General features: G+C 41.1%; 1 protein-coding gene across 8 annotated transcripts in view; it reads right to left on the reverse strand.

Annotated features, from left to right (window-relative positions):
* The window catches only part of auts2a (activator of transcription and developmental regulator AUTS2 a), a 1137604-nt gene that overhangs the window by 1004778 nt on the left and 113539 nt on the right, over positions 1 to 19287 (reverse strand). The window contains exon 1 of one of the 8 annotated variants that reach the window (XM_059973184.1): positions 9208 to 9237. The exons of the other annotated variants lie outside the window; for them this stretch is intronic. Within the exon in view, the coding sequence (XP_059829167.1) occupies positions 9208 to 9222 (15 nt within the window). The 5' untranslated portion in view covers positions 9223 to 9237. Of the gene's footprint in view, positions 1 to 9207; positions 9238 to 19287 lie in introns of those variants that run through there. 8 annotated transcript variants of the gene reach the window in all.

Raw genomic sequence — 19287 nt, forward strand, 5'->3', positions numbered from 1 at the left:
TGAAGGAGGATGGAATGACAAGAGGGTGCAGACAGAGGTGAACCTGTAGAAGATGTCTGGAGGACACTGGGTGATACTAGGTTTACAGGGAAGCTTTGGGTCTGAGGAAGAAACATTTCTGTTCCTCTGGGTCCAAGGGCACAATGGGGATAAAAGATTGTCCTCTCCCATTCAGCTACTGGGTTTAAAGAGATCTGGCCAGACAAAATTAAAATATTAAAAATCCTGCCCCCCCCCCCCCAGTTCACCCTCCCACCCACAGTAAACAAGCCCAGACTAATGTCAAAACCAAAGAAAATATATTAGCATCAAAATAAAAAACAGAATTCACTGATTTTATACACTCCATTTGATCTTAACATATCTGCCAAGCTCATCATGACTACTTACTCCACAGATATCCTGCACAGCCACACTGAGCACACCATCTGGAGCCTTATTGTAATTGAAAGTCCATCAGATATTTATTTGTTCATGTCCCCAGCTGTATTTGTTTGTTGTCTTCTTGTTTTGAGTTGTTGAAGCTTGTACTTTTGGTGCAGCAAGCTGTCAAAACTAAGATGAACATAACTACAATTTACTTCTTCCACATCTTTTTTTCTGGCAGTGTCTTCTGTTTCGATACTATGCTGCAGCAGAAGCTTATTCTGCCCAAAACCATGTTTCTGAACTCCACAGAGACTCTCATTTCCAACATCAATGCCATTGCAGGCTGAACAACCAGTCCCTCGCAAGCAATATTCTGGCTTCTCACCAAATGATTACATTTGGCAGACAGGCCAGTCAGCCCATTCAAAGTGAGCCTTAATGCTTCCCTTCAGCCTCCTCCAACCTTTCCTCCATTAAATCAATCATTGTCACTCTTCACACTCATCTCCCTCAATACCTTGTACATCATCACCTTGAATGCATTTGCTATTCACTCTCTAGTTCTGAGATCCACAGTCTCATCGCACTTTTTATAGAGACCCTTTTCTTTGCTGGATTTCCCAGTGATCAGTGGTGTCTTGTTCTCTCCCCCACAAGTAGAAGCATCTCACTTTGGTTCTTCGCATTCCCTCGACTCCACCCGACTCCGTGCATCCCCTCAACCCACTCTCTGCATCCACCCAACAAGAAAGTTTCAGCTTTTTTTTGAAAGAATTCTTCAGAAAAATAACGGGACCATGACTAGAAGGCAAAGGTTTACTCAAAAATAACAAGAACGTATGTTCCCTTACCCTCTCCCTATATGCATTTGAAACAAGTCTTGCAACTTTTCAGGAATACACTGAAGGAAAAAAAATGATACAGTTGGCCCTCCTTATCCACGAAGGATTGGTTCTGGGACCCCTCTCGGATACCACAATTCGCAGATGCTCAAGTCCCTTATTCAACCTGTATCGATGCAGTGGACCTGAGGACCCAGCGGAACCCAAGACCTTATTTAACCTGTCTCAGTGCTGTGGACATTAGGACCAGCGGCAGAGGTCTGAATCCGTAGTGTTTCTGTTCACGAAAATACTCACGATTACGATTGAAAATAAAGTGAAAATAATAAAGCGATCGGAAAGAGGTGAAACGCTATCAGTCATTGGTAAAGCGTTAGGTTACGCCGGTCAACAATCAGAACAATTTTAAAGGATAAAGTGAAAAAGGCTGTGCCCCGATGAAAGCTACAATTATTACTAAGCAATGCAGTGGTTTAATTATTGGGTTTTGGGGTTTGGGGTTTTTGATCCTCCACATCAACCCAGCACGGTGGAGACCGCACTCCATAGCTATCTGTCACTAGATTGAACTCGGGAACTTCTGTTCCTGAGCCTGGCACCGAAACATACGTTCTTAAGTGTTTTATATGCATAGACAGGTAAAATACATACTATATATGAATGCAAACGCTTGACTAACTGACGCTAAATAATATCCGATGTACCTGTTCCAGCTTACTTAGTAAGAGAACTTCGATTTTTTTCGATCCCGATCCACGATAACCCACGAATATCCTCCCAAATACTTTAAATCATCTCTAGATTACTTATAATGCCTAATATAATGTAATGCTATGTAAAATAGTTATACTGCATTGTTTAGGGAACAATGACAAGAAAATAGTCTGTACATGCTCAAACAACAAGTGCTGGAAGAGCACGTCCGGGTTTTCACAATTCGCGGTTGGTTGAATTTGTGGATGCGGAATTCGTGGATAAGGAGGGCTGACTGTATTCCTTTCAGTAAAAAAAGGCAAAATCGGAATATTCTTATAAATGCTGATATTAAAGGGGCATGGATACAAGTTAATCTCTTTCTCTAAAAGGATGTCAGAGTGTCAGAGTGAGAGGGGAGCAAAATTGTACGCAGACTGGTTCTGGAATGACAAACCTCTCATAGGCGAAGAGTACAAAATTCCCAGAGAGCCAAGTATGGTAAATATGGAAAGGGTGTTTTCCCTTGACTCAGCAGTCTGGTAATTGAAGATTACTATCTCAGAATAACAGGGAATCATATGGGACTGAAATTCTAAGGAATTTCTTCATACAAAGGATGGTGAACCTTTGAAAATGTTACCTAGATGGCTGTGGTGGCTTATTTACAACTTTTACTTAAAAACCAAGATCAACAGACTTTTGCATTTCTGAGGAATCAAAGGAAATGGGTATGGGAATGAAAATGTTGTTGAGGTAAGTCAGTCATTCTCTGCTTATTAGCGGATTGGGCTCGAGGGACCGAATTTGTGCTATTATTTCTAATGTGCTAATCTTCCAATCTGCAATATTACATTTACAAATGAAAATTAGTTCAGATTAGTTTCTTTAGCCACATGCTGCATTCAGAAATTGTCATTACAAAGGAAATAGGCCCATGTCACAAACTTGGAACGTCACAATCAATCGTTTGCAGCAAAAAGTATGCTTTGATATCTAGTGAAATGCGATAGCTCATTTGCACATGGCGTGCATAATTATCACACAACCAGATTTGATTACCATTTTATTCTTGCTTGCTGAATGAAGAAAAATATTGACCAGATCTCTGGGGAAAACAATTCTGCTTTTGTTCGAACTAGTTCTATGGACTTTTTTTAAACATTTATCAAAGAAGATAGGAAGACCTTAATGCTCATCAGAAAGACAACCCCTCCCACAATGCAGTGCTAGAGTATCAGTCAAATAGTGTTCTCTAGAGTTTCAGTTGAAACTTTGACCATCTGACTCAGAGTAAACAGCAATATCCACTTGAGCCATGGCTAATGGTTAATGAACATGGGACTGGAGAATCAGGACAGAATTTGAGTCTCTTTACAGCTTGAGCAACACATTACTGAATGCCTCTAAGGTAACAGACTTGGTGCTTCATACATCCATACAAAAGGCCGGTCAGAACAACTGTCCTGGGTCAAATAGGCTTCAGATGACTATAGAGTTTTACAGCATTCATTCAGTTTCAAAAATAAGGCCTTTGGACATGTGAAGGGCACTACATAAAATTAAAGGTTGTTGTTTTGGTATAAGTCTCCAGGTAATACAAAACTTGACACCCACCCTTTAATTGCTGCCTCAATGGAGCTGATGGATACGTTACTTCAGACAACAGTAAACCTCTTGCTGCCACTGGAAGCGATTGAAACTTTTTAAAGGGGAACTGTGTTTTTCAGCACAAGAATACAACCAAAGAGATACAAAATTTGTGTTACAATAAACTCTGATGAATGTCAGAAACAGAAAGCAACAGTAGGCCACATAGCCACCAAGCCTGCTCCACCATTCTGTATGATTTCAGCTGGTGCTATGCCTCAAACACTTTCTTGTCTGATGATCAAACGCCACGAACCCTTAAGTGTGCAATAATCTAATTTTGATGTTCAATATATTCAACAACTGAACATTACATTCCCTCTGAGGTGGAATAATACTAAGGCTTATCTACAACCTGCATAAATCCTCACTTAGGCCAGTCATAAAGAGCCAGTTCCTTGTCTACAGTCTGTTGGCTGGCTTTGAATTCCCTAGCAACAGTGCAACTCCTCTTAGCCTAAACCCCATCCACCCCTTTCGGAAGGAGTATCAAATGTTCTTTTCTCACTGCTGCCATCTGGTAGAAGATACAAGAGCCTCAGGGCTCACACGACCAGGTTCAGGAACAGTTACTACCCCACAACCATCAGGCTCTTGAACAAAGGGGATAACTACACTCACTTGCTCATCAATTGAGGTGATCTCACTTTATCTTGTTATCTCATGTTCTCATTATTTATTGCTATTTATTTGTTCTTGTATTTGCAGAGATTGTTGTCTTCTGTACCCTAGTCGATCTTTCATTGATCCCGTTATAGTTACTATTCTATAGATTTGCTGAGTATGCCCGCAGGAAACTGAATTTCAGGCCTGTAAATGGTGACATAAAGGTACTTTCAATTTTAATGGATAGCTGTTGACCTGAAACACCGGCTTACTTTCTCCCTGCCAAGATGATACCGGACACACTGAAAATATCCAATACTTTCTGCTTTTACTTTGTGTAACTTATCGGGAGATCTCCATTGGTGTAATCAGATTGAGCAAATTCCCTGCTTCATGGGCTCACATCTGTACCTTTTTCCAATGATGACCCGGATACTCAGGACTGCAGTAACATTACAAATTATAATCTGTGCACCAGTGCACTTTCTTTGAACTACGATGAATCATGAAGCTCTTAATTATCACTGTTATTGATTCCCAAAGTTAGCAGATAAATTCCATTTTTATCAAAAAAAAAACAAGTTTTGTGCATGTTCATAAGACACTGTGTTCTCTGCTATTCACTCTCATCTTCAGCTCTGGGTAACTCATGGGAGACATTTATGGAAAATCTATAAACTTATCAGCAACTTTTCATGAGCTTCTGATAAATTTATGGGACATGGGAGACCTAATAGTCATTAAGAAAGATGCTTATTTCAATATAATGGGCCATTATTATGTATAAACGATATGACAGAAAATTCTGTCATCTCTAGAATTCTTCCAACTTCTCTTGCACATGGCTCATAAGGTAATAAATTATGTGTGCAAAGTCACTGGGGATTTCAGGTTTGCAATGTAGAAAATTTTACATTTATAAACTAAGTATGAAAGGCCATAAATAATGGCGCAAATACAGCTTTGCCAGATGTGATGGGATTCTTTCATGTACATCTTTAGAAGTCTTTATAGCACAAAGACCACAGAGTACACGTAAACTTAGTCAGTGCCATCGTGAGCACTAGCCTCTGTAGTATTTAGGGCTTCTTCAAGGAGTGATGCATTAAAAAAGGCAGCATCCATCAAGAAGAACCCCCATCACCAAAGTCTTGGCCTGTTCACATTGCTCCCATTGGGACCTGCAGTCTGCATGAAAACACACACCACCACCTGAATGTCCCTCAAAATCCACTTCCAACAAACAGTATTGGTCCTTTCTCCTTGAAGCCATTCATCTGCACAAAGCACCTTGTACAACAGGGAGGGCATCCTTAGCCATCTTCCCTCCTGTCTCCCTCCAGCTCCTGCCAAAAAGACTTTGATCCACACCAGTGTCCCTCACAAAATAAAAGCTCTCCACCCAGCGATCTCTAGAACCTCCTCCTAATTTCACCATCCTGACTGGCTAACACAACATTCCTAAGTTGAACAACATAACCCTTTACCTTTAGCTCAAACCCAAACATGTATATATACATGTGTGTGTGTGTGTGTGTGTATATATATATATATATATATATATATATAGATATATATACACACACACACTTACAGTAATTCACGGTTTTTCTCTATTATGCATTGTGCTGCATTGCTGCTGCAAAGACCGTAGATTTCACAACATATGCCGGTGATATTAAACCTGATCCTTATTCTGATTCTAATGTGTAATAACCGCACAAACATTTCATCAAAATACTCAGAGATGTACCTTTCTTTTTTTCAGCAGACATCAGTCAAAAGGTGACCAGATTAAAAGCCAATGCCATAGATTGGAGAATATTTGAAACTGTAATGCTCATTTGCACTACATTTACAGGCTGAAGCCCAGGACCTCCAAGATGGGAATCACTGCATTACTCCCAATGCCAAGAGCCAGTCAGGACAGGAATAGGATGATTGCACAGATGAATGAGTGACTGAGGATCTGGTGCAGGGTTTCGCATTTTGGGATCATTGGGATCTTTTCTGGGAAAGATACAACCTGTACAAAAAGGATGGGTTATACCTGAACCCAAGGGGGACCAATATCCTTACTGGCAGGTTTGCTAGAGCTGTTGGAAACTTGAACTATTTTTTCCCAGAGAGAGTGGATGTGGAGAGGATGTTTCCTGTAGTGGGGGGGGGGGGGGGTCTTCGACCAAGGGGCAGAAACTCAGAATAGAGGGACATCCATTTAGAATAGAGATGAGGAGGAATTTCTTTAGCAAGAGAGTAGTCAGTCTGTGGAATTCATTGCCATGGACAGCTGTGGAAGCAAAGTCATTGAGTACATTTAAGGCAGAGGTTTATATGTTGTTGATTAGTCAGGGCATCAAAGATTATGGAGAGAAGGCAGGAAAATGGGGCTGAATATTAATCAGCCATGATGGAATTGCAGAGCTGACCCAATAAGCCAAATGGCCAAATTCTGCTCCGATTACTAAAGGTCATTTCACAAGGGCACTGTTTATTACTGTCAGCCATCAACACTCTCCCATCTTTGGTAAATGCAAAGTCATCCAAAGTTTTTGCCCTAATCTTGACCTATACTAGGTCTCAAACTAAATCATTCCCCAATTTTGATGACTGATAAAGGATCATTGATAAGAAACATCTTGATTTCTCCATTTTCAGACCTATCCAGTGCTTTGTTGCCCATTTCCGCCTTCTGAGATATTTGTGTTCATCCAGCCTCATGAGCAATCCAGATTTTACACACAGTGCTACCGATGTCTCAGCCTTCAGATGACAAAGCCCTAATGGCTAAAATTCCCATCTTTAAACTCTTCACAATGACATTATCTTTGAAGATGCTCCATATAACCTACCTCTTTGAAATAGTGCTAAATAAATACAATCTGCTGCAGATCTTCATCATATAAAACCTTTGCTGCAGCAAGTGTGTGTGTGTGTGTGTGTGTGTGTGTGTGTGTGAGAGAGAGAGTGAGAGTACTGTATTGATTAGCATCTAATTTGATGATCTTATACACATGATCAAATGACACGAAGCAATCCCTACTGCCAGCTATTCCACTATAGAGTACAACATTACTTAATTCACCTGCTACACTTTAAATATAACGTAAGCAACTGTTCTCAAATTAAGCTTCAGGGACACCTGCTATAAGTAAACATGCACTCACTCCTGACATGCATCTTAATCTGCTAAATTATCTCAGTAAATACAAAAAGCTTGGGGTTAAGCAAGGACTCTGTTTTATATATTTTTCTTTGGATTTAGTGTCTCATGTTTACCATCAGTGTGGTTTGCTCAGCTATTCCAGTGGGCAGTTAACAGTCAAATTATTGTGGGTCTGAGCCCACACACCAGTGCGATGGGGTCAGAGTAAAAGATTTGCTTCCCTGAAGGACATTAATGAGCTAGCTGGGCCTTTATGATAAAACTGCTGTGTTATGGTTACCACTGCAGATACTGCCTTTATTTAATTTAACTAAATTTGAATTCCCAAGCTGCTGCAGTGGGACTTGAATTCATGACTGTGGATCATTAGTCCAAACTTTTGCTGACAGAATACCATAACTGTGTCGAGTCATGATATATTGGTTCGCTGTTTGAAATTGTGCCTACACAGAAGTAGCACTGACATATAAGTGATGGGATACCAAGTATGGGGAGGGGATAGATTGTACCCAATCTCCATTTTCTTAGTTTATTTCTTGAGGGGTGCAGTGTAGAACAGGCCTTTCCAGCCACCAAGCTGCACAACTCAGCAACCCACCAATTTAACCATAACATAAATCATAAATTTACAATGACCAATTAACCTACTAACCAGTGAGCCTTTGGACTGTGGGAGGAAACTGGAACATTCAGAGGAAACACACATGGTCACGGGTATTACGTACAAAATTTCTTACAAAGGATTCTGGAATTGAACTCTGAACTCTGGTACCCCGAGCAGTAATAACATTGCGCTAACTTCTACACCCTCAACTTTATTACAGGTTCCCAGGCTTTCTCACTGAGAACCTACACAGAAAAAGCTAAAACCTTATGCTGCTCCACAGTGTGAACTTAAACGGTATTGTTAATTCCATCTAAGAACACAGGCAACATATAATTCTTGACACATAGGTCTTCTGGCATAATGTTATTATCATATGCCAGGAGATTTAGTTCCAAAGCTACCCCCTTCAGGTGCGAGTTTCCCAAAGGCACAGCAGATGATATTTCACCTAGATTTATGCCTCCTTTTACATTCTTTATCCTCCCTTATTGCAGCAGAAACATTTGTTCAGTTTCATATTTAATTAATTCCAGGAACCATACTCCTTTGTCTCTTTAAAACCAGCCACAAAGCTTTCCTTAGCCAGCAATCTCTGCTTAGAAGGGATGCTCTCTTGGGATGCTCCTTAACCTTAGGGAGTTGAAGGACAAGGATTATCTGTAAGCATTCATCAGGGGAATGTCTGCCTGCTGATGATGCCATTATTGCACAGCTATTGTTGGTTTGGTGGCTTCATGTTCTAGTCTTGTCATGCCTTTTTTGGTCTAGTTTATGTAACTACACATCCACCTGGATGAGAGCGGGGAATGGGCCAATGTTTGGCCATTCCTGAAGCGAACACGGAGGCAATTTGATTCAGTAGAAACAAGATGAGGTGAATGGAGGGGATGCAGAATTGAGATGTCGGGGCCCGAGATCAAGGAAGGACTGATCAATTTAAGTGCCAAACCAAATCGGAAAAGTTGGGTATGGGCCAAGTTAAAGTGGTGGGGCACCAGCCCAAAAGTGTATCAAAGCAGGTCCAGGTCCGAGAGCAGCATCTGGACGATTTAAGCACCGGGCCAGATTGAAAACAACATGGTGCCAGGGCTCGAGTTGAGGCACAGGACGTTTCAAATCGGTGCTCCACAAGGTTTACTCATCTCCACGCTGAACTTCAAATTGTTACTCTGCAAGGTTTACTCATCTCAACACTGAACTGTGGCTCTAGCTTGCAAACTATCACAGTATGAACTCACGTTTGTGAACTTCAGTTCTGAACGCTATTTGCTTACTTTTATTGTTTGCATACTTCTCCCTTTTTTTCCTCTGCATGTTGGGTGTTTGACAGTCAACTCTTTCTTTAATGGGTTCTATTGGGTTTCTTTGTTTTGTAGCTGCCTGTAAGAAGACAAATCTCAAGGTTGTATAGTATGCATACTTTGATAATTAATAAGAACATAAGAAATAGGAGCAGGAGTAGGCCATCCAGCCCATCAAGCCTGCCCCGCCATTCAATAAGATCATGGCTGATCTGTCTGTAAACTCAGCTCCATCTACCTGCCTTTTCTCTATTACCCTTAATTGCCTTACTATGTAAAAACCTATCTAACAGCTTCTTAAATATATTTTGTGAAGAAGCCTCAACTGCTTCCCTGGGCAGAGAATTCCACAGATTCACCACTCTCCGGGAAAAACAGTTTCTCCTCATCTCCATCCGAAATCTTCTCCCCTGAATCTTGAGGCAATGTCCCCTAGTTCTAGTCTCACCTACCAATTGAAACAACTTTCTTACTTCTATCTTATCTATCCCTTTCAAAATTTTGTACGTTTCTATAAGATCCCCTCTGATTCTTCTGAACTCCAGAGAGGACAGTCACAGACAACTCAACCTCTCCTCATAGGTTAACCTCCTTATCCCTGGAATCAACCTGGTGAACCTCCTTTGCACTGCCTCCAAAGCCAGTATATCCTTCCTCAAGTATGGAGACCAGAACTGCACACAGTACTCCAGGTGTGGCCTCACCAGTAACCTGTATAGTTGCAGCATGATCTCTCTGCTTTTGAATTCAATCCCTCTAGCTATGAAGGCCAACATTCCATTTGCCTTCTTAATTACCTGTTGAAACTGCAAGCCAACTTTTTGCAATTCATGCACAAGCACTCTCTAGTCCCTCTGCACAACAGCATGATGCAATCTTTCACCATTTAAATAATCTGCTCTTCTAATATTCCTTCCAAAGTGGACAGTCTCACATTTACTAACATTGTATTCCATCTGCCAGACCTTGGCCCACTCACTTAACCTATCTATATCCCTCTGCAAACTTTCCACATCCTCTGTACAATTTGCTTTTCTACTCAGTTTAGTATCATCAGCAAATTTTGCTACGCTACACTCAGTCCCCTCTTCCAAATCATCAATGTGGATGGTAAACAGCTGCAGGCCCAGCGCCAACCCCTGCGGCACCTCACTCACCACAGACTGCCAACCAGAGAAACACCCATTTATACCAACTCTCTGCCTTCTATTGGTCAACCAATCCACTATCCATACCAATACACTTCCTCTGACTCCATGCATCCGTATCTTATTTATAAGTCTCTTGTGTGGCACCTTATTGAATGCCTTCTGGAAATCCAAGTATATGACATCTACCTGTTCCCCTCTATCCACTGCACTCATTATGTCCTCAAAGAACTCCAGTAAGTTTGTCAAACAGGACCTGCCTTTTCTGAATCCATGCTGCGTCTGTCTAATGGAACCACTCCTTTCTAAATGTTTTGCTATTTCTTCCTTAATGACGACTTCAAGCATTTTCCCGACTACAGATGCTAAGCTAACTGGCCTATAGTTGCCCGTCTTTTGCCTACATCCTTTATCAAAAAATGGCGTGATATTTGCTGTCTTCCAATCTGCCGGGACCTTCCCAGAGTCTAGAGAGTTTTGATAAATGATTACCAACGCGTCTACCATAACATCCACCAGTTCCTTCAGCACCCTGGGATGCATCCCATTAGCAGCAGGGGACTTATCTACCTTCAGGCCCTCCAGTTTGCTCATCACTATCTCTTTAGTGACAGTGACTTTATCGAGGTCCTCACCTCCCATTTCGTCCATAACATCTTTCTTTGGCATATTAGACGTGTCCTCCATCGTGAAGTTCAACACAAAATAGTGTATTAAATTAATGTACTTTGACTTTGATTAGTCTGGTTTTCTCTAGTTGAGGGACAATTAGGGAGGGATTAATGCCAGCAATATTCAAATCCTGTGAATAAAGAAATAAACAAAGACCTTGAAAGTTCCCTCTCCTGACAACATTCTTCAGTTTGTAATTACACTTTCCAGCTGAGCTTTGCTTGTTTTTGTATCAGAGACATCCTGTATGTAGCTTGCAAGAGAAACAAATCTTCATGTATTCTTGCCAATTTAATGTGTGCATGTTGTACAACTGTTAATCTGTTAATAACTGGGGGTTTCATAGCCCCGAATGTTACAAAGCCTACAAATTGTGAAGACACTCCCTTCTTTCAGGTCAATTCATGAGAAGCTGACAGGTAGATGTGGGAGGAGTGAATGCTTGAGGTAAAGACAATACTTTGCAGAAAGGAATCTTTAAATCATACGTCTGATGCATTATTTGTCAGTTACCTTCAGGCGCACAATATCCATTCCATCTATTTCCAGGACAAGCGAGTAAAACACAGCTTCTGGTTGCTTGTTTTGAAATATATTGTGCCAACCTCCTCTACAGTGGGTGATCTGAAGGACAACCCGCCTCATGTTCTTAAAACATGCATAATGCAGGATACATAAAAACTAGCTTTCAACCTCCACATGGGTCTCATTTCATTCCACTGATGTTCTGAATTTCTCTTACTACACTGCCTGACTTGTCCTAAGACTGGAATTCATCCTACCTCAGGAATGGAACACTGCAGATCACCTGTTGCATTGACACGGTTTGTCTAATTGTGCCTTATTTTTTCCCACTATGGTCTTGGTCTTTTTTTCTTACATCTCTCTTCACCATCTTGTGTCATTAATTTAAAAGTTTGTGCTTCATTTCTATTCTTTATGTGTCCAGTACCTCTGTGCTTCTGATGCTGCTGCATAAAAGTTTTTCGGTAGAACTGCACCTCACTGTATTTGTGCACATGAAAATAAACTCATTTGGATGAGGTTATACAGCACAGAAACAGACTCTTCAGCCTAAATCATCCATGATGACTAAAATAACTTAGCTGAGTTCATTGCCAACTTGTCAAGACTGTCTGGGTCATATGAGAAATTAATTCTGAAACCTTTCACTTTTACATACAGATCTTTTTAACTTAGACCTACCATCCCAATCTCAATCATCACCTGCAGCATCAAGCTGGGTGTCTCAAAGCACCAGGAATGCATCTCAAACACCTCAGTTTCCCACCAGCAGGGGTTTATCCTGCCTGTGCTCTTGTGCATTTCCCTCACTTTGTTTACCTTCAGGAAAATTCCTGATTATCTATTAAAGAGCTACATGGACAGTTATTAAATTCGAACATTAAACTTGCAGTTGTTAAAGGCTTCATCATTCGTCTTGCAACAAGATACTTCAGTGCTACCAGAAAAACCTAGTGACTGTCTTGTATGGTGCCTTGTTACCATGGAGATCCAAATTGTCCCAATCTCTGACAGCGCCAAAATGACAGTTGTCAGGGAGAAAGGCAGCCTCACATACACACTATTCAAAATCCTTTGAAGAGCCATCAGAACAAAGGACATTAAAAGATGCTCATCTCATAACTACATTAGCAGGCCTGCCAATCACAGGACTCAGTCCTGCTTTTATCAGTCCAACACGTTCAGGTCTTTGAAATCAGTGGGGTTCTGTTCCTGTTTTCCATAGCTGGCCAGCATGAATTTATAACATTGTGATTTGATTATGATTTGAGACAACCATCCTGTTCCACTTGGGATGATGACAACTTAAGTCATTGGCTTGCCACTTGGAGGTCAAGCAGGTCAACAATGGGGTGCCAATTATTTCTGCCTGAACCCAAATGAAGGCAAACTATTCTGCACTCTAAAGCTATAGCACATTGAATAGACCAGCCATTTTCTGCATGTATCCTTGGATTTTAGCCACACAAATATGATTGATTGTTGCTTTTCTATTTACCATTATTCATAATTGTATTTATAACTGTATAATACAATTCGAGTACCCGTTACCCGAAATTTCAAAGTCAGAAAAACATCCGAAATCCGAAACTTCCAAATGGAAAATTCCAGAAGGCGCTGGGAAGGTTCCCAGGTGATACACACATCTCTGTGCACCACAGACAGTTCTGTGAAGCAACCTCACGTACATAATGAACAGGAGTTAATGAAAAACAGAAAAACACTGCATGAGGCGAAAAATGAAGAAATAGATCATGTTTGAAAGAATGGATTTGTCAGTGTCAAGGTGAACATATGCAGCTTAATGGTATGCTGATCATGAAACAAGCAAAGATCTATCACGACAAACTGAAAATTTAAGGTAATTATGAATATTCAGCAGGCTTGTTGCAGGCATTTAAGAAAAGGCGCAGCATTAAATTTTTAAAGATTTAAAAAATTTTAAAGATAAAGCGTCTGCTGATCACAAAGCAGCAGAGAAATTCCTTGATAAGCTTGTGAAGATTGTCACCAATGGAAATCTAACACCAGAACACATCTACAATGCTGATAGCTTTAATGCCTTATGTAAAACATTAAAAAAGCAAAAATACAAATACAATGTACAGTAAACTTTAATCAAAACATGACATCGTGCATGGAGACTGAAAGCCTGCCATATTTTGTTATTGTTCAACAGCTGATTCAGGTATTCTCCCAATGCTGCTGGGCAGTTTTTGTTACCCCGCACACATTATATTTTAATTATATTAACTATGTAATAATTTTTTACTGTTATGTACATATGTGTGATGAACAAGTGTAAGATAAAGACTGCTTAGATAAATTCAGAGTCAGAAATAATGGCAATCCCAAGTTACATATATCATTACATATTTCAGATAAGGGGTATGCAACCTGTATTTAAAATCAAGATGATACCAAACTGCAACCTCTGTTGAGGCTGCCATTGATTTTTGGCTTTTTCATGATGTTTTCGGTTGTGGGAATGCTTTTTGGGGTAAAGTGAGGAGTAAGGGATCAGTTTAGGGTTTAGTGACAGGGATGTGGAGGAATTAAAGGACATTTCAAAGTCTTAAGAATCCGCTTGGCGTTGAAAGACCACTGCCATAGATTTAAGACATGCAGCCAGATGTCGGGCCTGCACACTAGCATGGATAAAGGCCACTGGTCTCCCCAAAGTTAGCAAGTTGTCAACAGGTTTCAGAGTCAGAAATCTGTGCAGGCAAGAGGAATGAGGTCCAATGACCTCCTGGGTGCGCAAATTGGTGAGATCGGAGTTCTGGGCCTGGAGTTCAGGGCCTTGTAATCAGCAAGTGCACAGCTCAAGACCTGGTGTTTAGGATCAGCAGTTTCTGGGGCCCATGCCAAAAGATCAGGCCCCAAGGGTCAAGCGGGAAGTCTGGTAGTCAAGGCCTGTGGCCGGAACCCCAGATCTGCAAGTCTTCTGGGGCAGTCGAAGGCCCAGTGTCTATTTGCCTGACTGAATCAGACTCCACTGGAGGCTGAAGATGACAGTCTGCCTTAGGGTGTGCAAGGGTGGGACTGTGGAACAGGGCTTGTTTTACTGCTGTTGTTTTGTTGCTTGTTGTGTTCTGCATGGCTCTGCCGAGCACTGTGGGGATGCTGTGTCGGCACCGGAATATGTGGCGACACTTGTGGGCTATCTTCAGTTCACCCTCAAGTGTGTTAGTTGTTAACACAAATGGCACAGTTCACTGTATGTTTCGATGCACACACGATAAAAACCTGAATCTTGAATATGGAATAATTGCACAGCTTTTATTAAGCCCTTGACATGAACACCTCCCTTTACCACCTCCCAGTTATCACCATTCACCAGGCTTGAAGCTTTCAGAGACATCCAAATAGAGTCTTTTTCTTACAAGTAATAAACTTTCTTGCTATTCTTTATGTGCCATGTACCTTGGCATCTGTGTCCCATACCTCTTGTTCTATTTTGTCATCCTGCACACAAACATGATGTGAAGTTTCATATTGACCACAGTCTGATTAATCCTGCATGCAGACAGTGCTGTGAAGAAAACTTATTTAATGGCAGCAGGCAATAACCAGAGATGACAACCAGTCTAACCTGCCTGAAACACATGCCAGCAACTTGGTGAATTATAGTCCAGTTACCCCAGGTGTCACCTATTTCATGAAAGCCAGAGACATAAAACACTCACAACACTCAGAGACTCAAGGCCATTTCAACAAAAGGAGTTTTCTACATGTCCAACAAGTCTATTAAATCTAATCCCTAGGTCCAGTAGGGAAGGATTTTTTTTATGAGGGTGGGAGATTGATGTAGTAATTGTATCCTAAGAAAGGAATAACATAAACAGGAGAAAGTGTACAGGTGCTGGAAATCCAGAACAACACACACAAAATGCTGGAGGAACTCAGCAGGTCAGGCAGCATCCGCAGAAATGGAACAGTCAACATTTCAGGCCGAGACCCTTCTCAGGACTGAGAAGGAAGAGGGAAGATGCCAGAATAAAAAGGGGGGGGGGGAGAGGCTAGCTGGAAGGTGATAGGTGAAGACAAGTGGGTGGGAAAGGTAAAGGGCCGGAGGAAAATAAAGCTGATAGGAGAGGAGAATGGACCACAGGAGAAAGGGAAGGCGTCGTCGTTGGTGGGAAAAGTGATAAGCAGGCTAAAGGATAAATAGTATCTGTGATGGTCACAACGGTTTGATGTCAAAACTGCAGGTGATAATGTGGGATATTTTATCCATGACATCCTGAAAGTTATTAAAGTTCTTGTCTAATGGAAAATAAACTGATTCTAACGCTGTGTTAACATGCCAGTAGCTGTGGTATGTTAAGGATCAGTTTTCCTTGGGTGCCTCACAGCAGAACTGGTGAAAATAACAAGTTAACAACAAAATTTTGTTCAAATTCTGCCCTTGATTATTTTACTTCTCAAAACAACTGCATTCAAAACAACACATTTCAAGCTCTCAGGAAACCCCAATACACTTCAGAGCCAATTAACTACTTCCTGTGAACTGTGTCTCCTATTGTTATACAAGTAAGAAAAGGCAAGCTAATTGGCCACACAGCAGACTCCCACACTTTTCTGCATCACAATGACCAGATAAACTGAAGTATGATCGAGTAAAGGTGTATTAAATTATAACACTTACAAGAGGACCCCCACCTTGTCATGGTCTGGAAGCTTGCATGCCTCAGTGACCCAGAGAGTCACTATGTTGGCTGGATTCAGGGCTTTATGCTTTGGCTCTTGGTAAGGTCACCCATGCCAAACAGGTCAAAGGGTAGAGGACAGACTCAGAGTGCTCCATTGACCTCCAGGTTCAGGGGCTCAGCTCAGGATCAAAAACCCTGACTGGTAAAGCAAAATTGCTACAGAAACAACAATGAAGAATTCTACATTTGAGTGTGCTGGTTCCTGAGTCTCCATATGGAACTTGGATGAAAACCAAGAGGAAGCTACTGATATAATGAAGGAAGTCCTGAACACCTCAAGAGATGGAGGAACTTTATTGCTGTCCAAAATGCCAGTGGCGTAATGGGCAGCAAGCAAGTAAGTAAATTATAACAGGCATGGACAAGGAAGATAGAATTTTCCCCTATCATAGGGGTATCATGAACAAGCTGGGATAGGTATAAGGTGCTGAGAAGAAATTTTAAAGATGATGTGAGGACTAAGTTATTTTGTTAAACAGAGACATCTGAAACTCACTGCAAAAAGAGGTGAGGAGTTGGTGGAGTCCCTATATGTAAGAGACATATGCACAACACCTAAATGGGCAAAGCACAGAGGGTATGTGGCCCTAATGTGGACAACTGGGATTGGAGTAAATGGAGGGAAAAAAAATCAGCACTGCCATGGTGGAACAAAGATGCCATTTCTGTACTGTACAACTTCATGGCTTTTAAACTTTTGATTAAGGGCCACAGAGATGACTTCTTTGCTCTCCTTCAAGGTTATGCCATTTTGCCACCTTCTGCATTCTGTTATTACTTTTCTCTTGAAAAACCTCGATGTGCTTATGCTTCGAGTTGATCTACATGGATAGCATTCAAAATAAAGTTATTTGCTGTATCTCAGTGCATGTGAGAATTTTAAAAAAGTTATTATATAACCAATTGTATTCTTCCAACTGCAGATGAAGCTTCAGTTAATTTTACATCCAAAAGATAGCATTGCTTAAATTAGATTTCAGCCCCTCCTACTGTAGGTCAGAGTAGTTTTGTGCCTGTCTTTGAAAGCTCACTATCCCAGTGTTCCTTTTCGAACAAAGGAACAGTCGTTCTGCTGAGGTACAGTGTAGACTTCACTAAGTAGAACCGTTAGAGTGATTTTTTGGGTTTAGGTCATTTAGATTTAGCAAATGGCTTTGGCTACCTGTCCTCTGTTTCTTGAAAATGTATTGTGGATAGAATTTGGAACAATGCATTCCTCCCAGACCAGACAATTCTGGTGTCTGTGGGATGGATGTGAATCAGGAGGCATGAAGCTTGTATGGAGTTCCAAAAGAAATATACAGTCTATACAGTCGGCCCTCCTTATCCGCGGGGGGAATGGTCCCTAGATCGCCGCGGATACCAAAAAATGCGGATGCTCAAGTCCCTTATTTAACCTGTCTCAGTGTTGTGGTCTTTAGGACCCAGTGGAACCCCAGACTCTATTTAACACGTCTCAGTGCGTTGGACATTAGGACCTGGCTCTGAATCCACAGTGTTTCTGTTCACGAAAATAATCACGATCATGATTGAAAATAAAGTGGAAGTAATAAAGCCATCGGAAAGAGGTGAAACGCCATCGGTCATTGGAAAAGTGTTAGGCTACAGTCGGTCAACAATCAGAACAATTTTAATGGAGCATGTGAAAGGCCCTACCCTGATGAAAGCTACAATTATTACTAAGCAACGCAGTGGTTTAATTATTGAAATATATATGTTTCTCAACTGTTTTATATGCATAGAATGGTAAAATATGTACTATATACTAAGAAAAACGTTTGACTAACTGAATCTAAATAATACCGGATGTACCTGTTCGGACTTCAAATCCGACTTAAAGACAGACTCAGGAATGGATCTCATTCATAACCCAGGGACTGCCTGTACTTATAAGTCATTTCTAGATTACTTATAATACTTAATATTATGTAAATGCTATGTGAATAGTTGTTATTAGTGTTTAGGGAATAATGACAAGAATAAAGTCTGTACATGCAAGTGCTGAAGAGAGAACTTCCGGGTTTTCCCGATCCGTGGTTGGTTGAATCTGCGCATGTGGAATCCGCAGATAAGAAGGGCCGACTGTACTTTGTAAATATGGAATTGTCCTTAAGCACATAAATATCGAGCCCCATGCTGGGCCTGGCAGACCTTTCTACTGAAAGCGTCTCCATATGATGCCAGCTGTACCTTGTTTTGTTGAATAAAGAAGCTGCTTTGTATCTACCAGTAATTTTCTCTGACGATTTCATTCACACAACAGCAGCAACTATCTGCAGTTACTCACAGGCTACACCAGAGTCAGCTTCTCCATAGCAACTCGGCAATGTACGCGTCTTTCTCGCAGAAGGCACTAGCTAGCAGGCACTGAAGAAAACCCAGTATCACAGGAACACGGACCCCATATGTACTGAGTCGAGCCCTGTTACAGCCTGTGTGCCATTGGAAAACGGAGCAAGTGGCATCTTTAACTGAAGTTGAGAGAGAAGTGTCACAGACAAGAAGATCATGCTGTTTCAACTCCAGTACAGCCAAAACAACCAGTATGAGCATCTGGCTCACAGCTACAGATAACCAGGTTCAATCCTGACCTTGGATGCTATTAGTGTGGAGTCTGTACATTTCCCTGGTGATCACATCTGAAAAAGTGAGATCTGATAGGTTAATCCAAAGTTCAAATTAAATTTATTATCCAAGCACGTACACGTCACCACATACAACTCTGAGATTCATTTTCCTGTGGATATTCACAGTAAATACAAGAAATTCTTACAACATCTCATGGAGCATTACCATACTATAGTTACCCTATCTATTAACAACCACTAAACTGAAATATTTCCAGGGCGACTCCCTACGCCCACGATGGTTTTGCCTAGTTTTAAGCTCGCTCTCTAATTCATTGAATCGGATGAAAACAGGGTCGCAAATCAGGGACAAGCAAATGAATTATACCTTGACACACCTACACATGGACAATTTGAAATTATACA

Source organism: Hypanus sabinus, chromosome 6 (assembly GCF_030144855.1).
Source record: "Hypanus sabinus isolate sHypSab1 chromosome 6, sHypSab1.hap1, whole genome shotgun sequence".
In the NCBI taxonomy this organism is placed as follows: domain Eukaryota; kingdom Metazoa; phylum Chordata; class Chondrichthyes; order Myliobatiformes; family Dasyatidae; genus Hypanus; species Hypanus sabinus.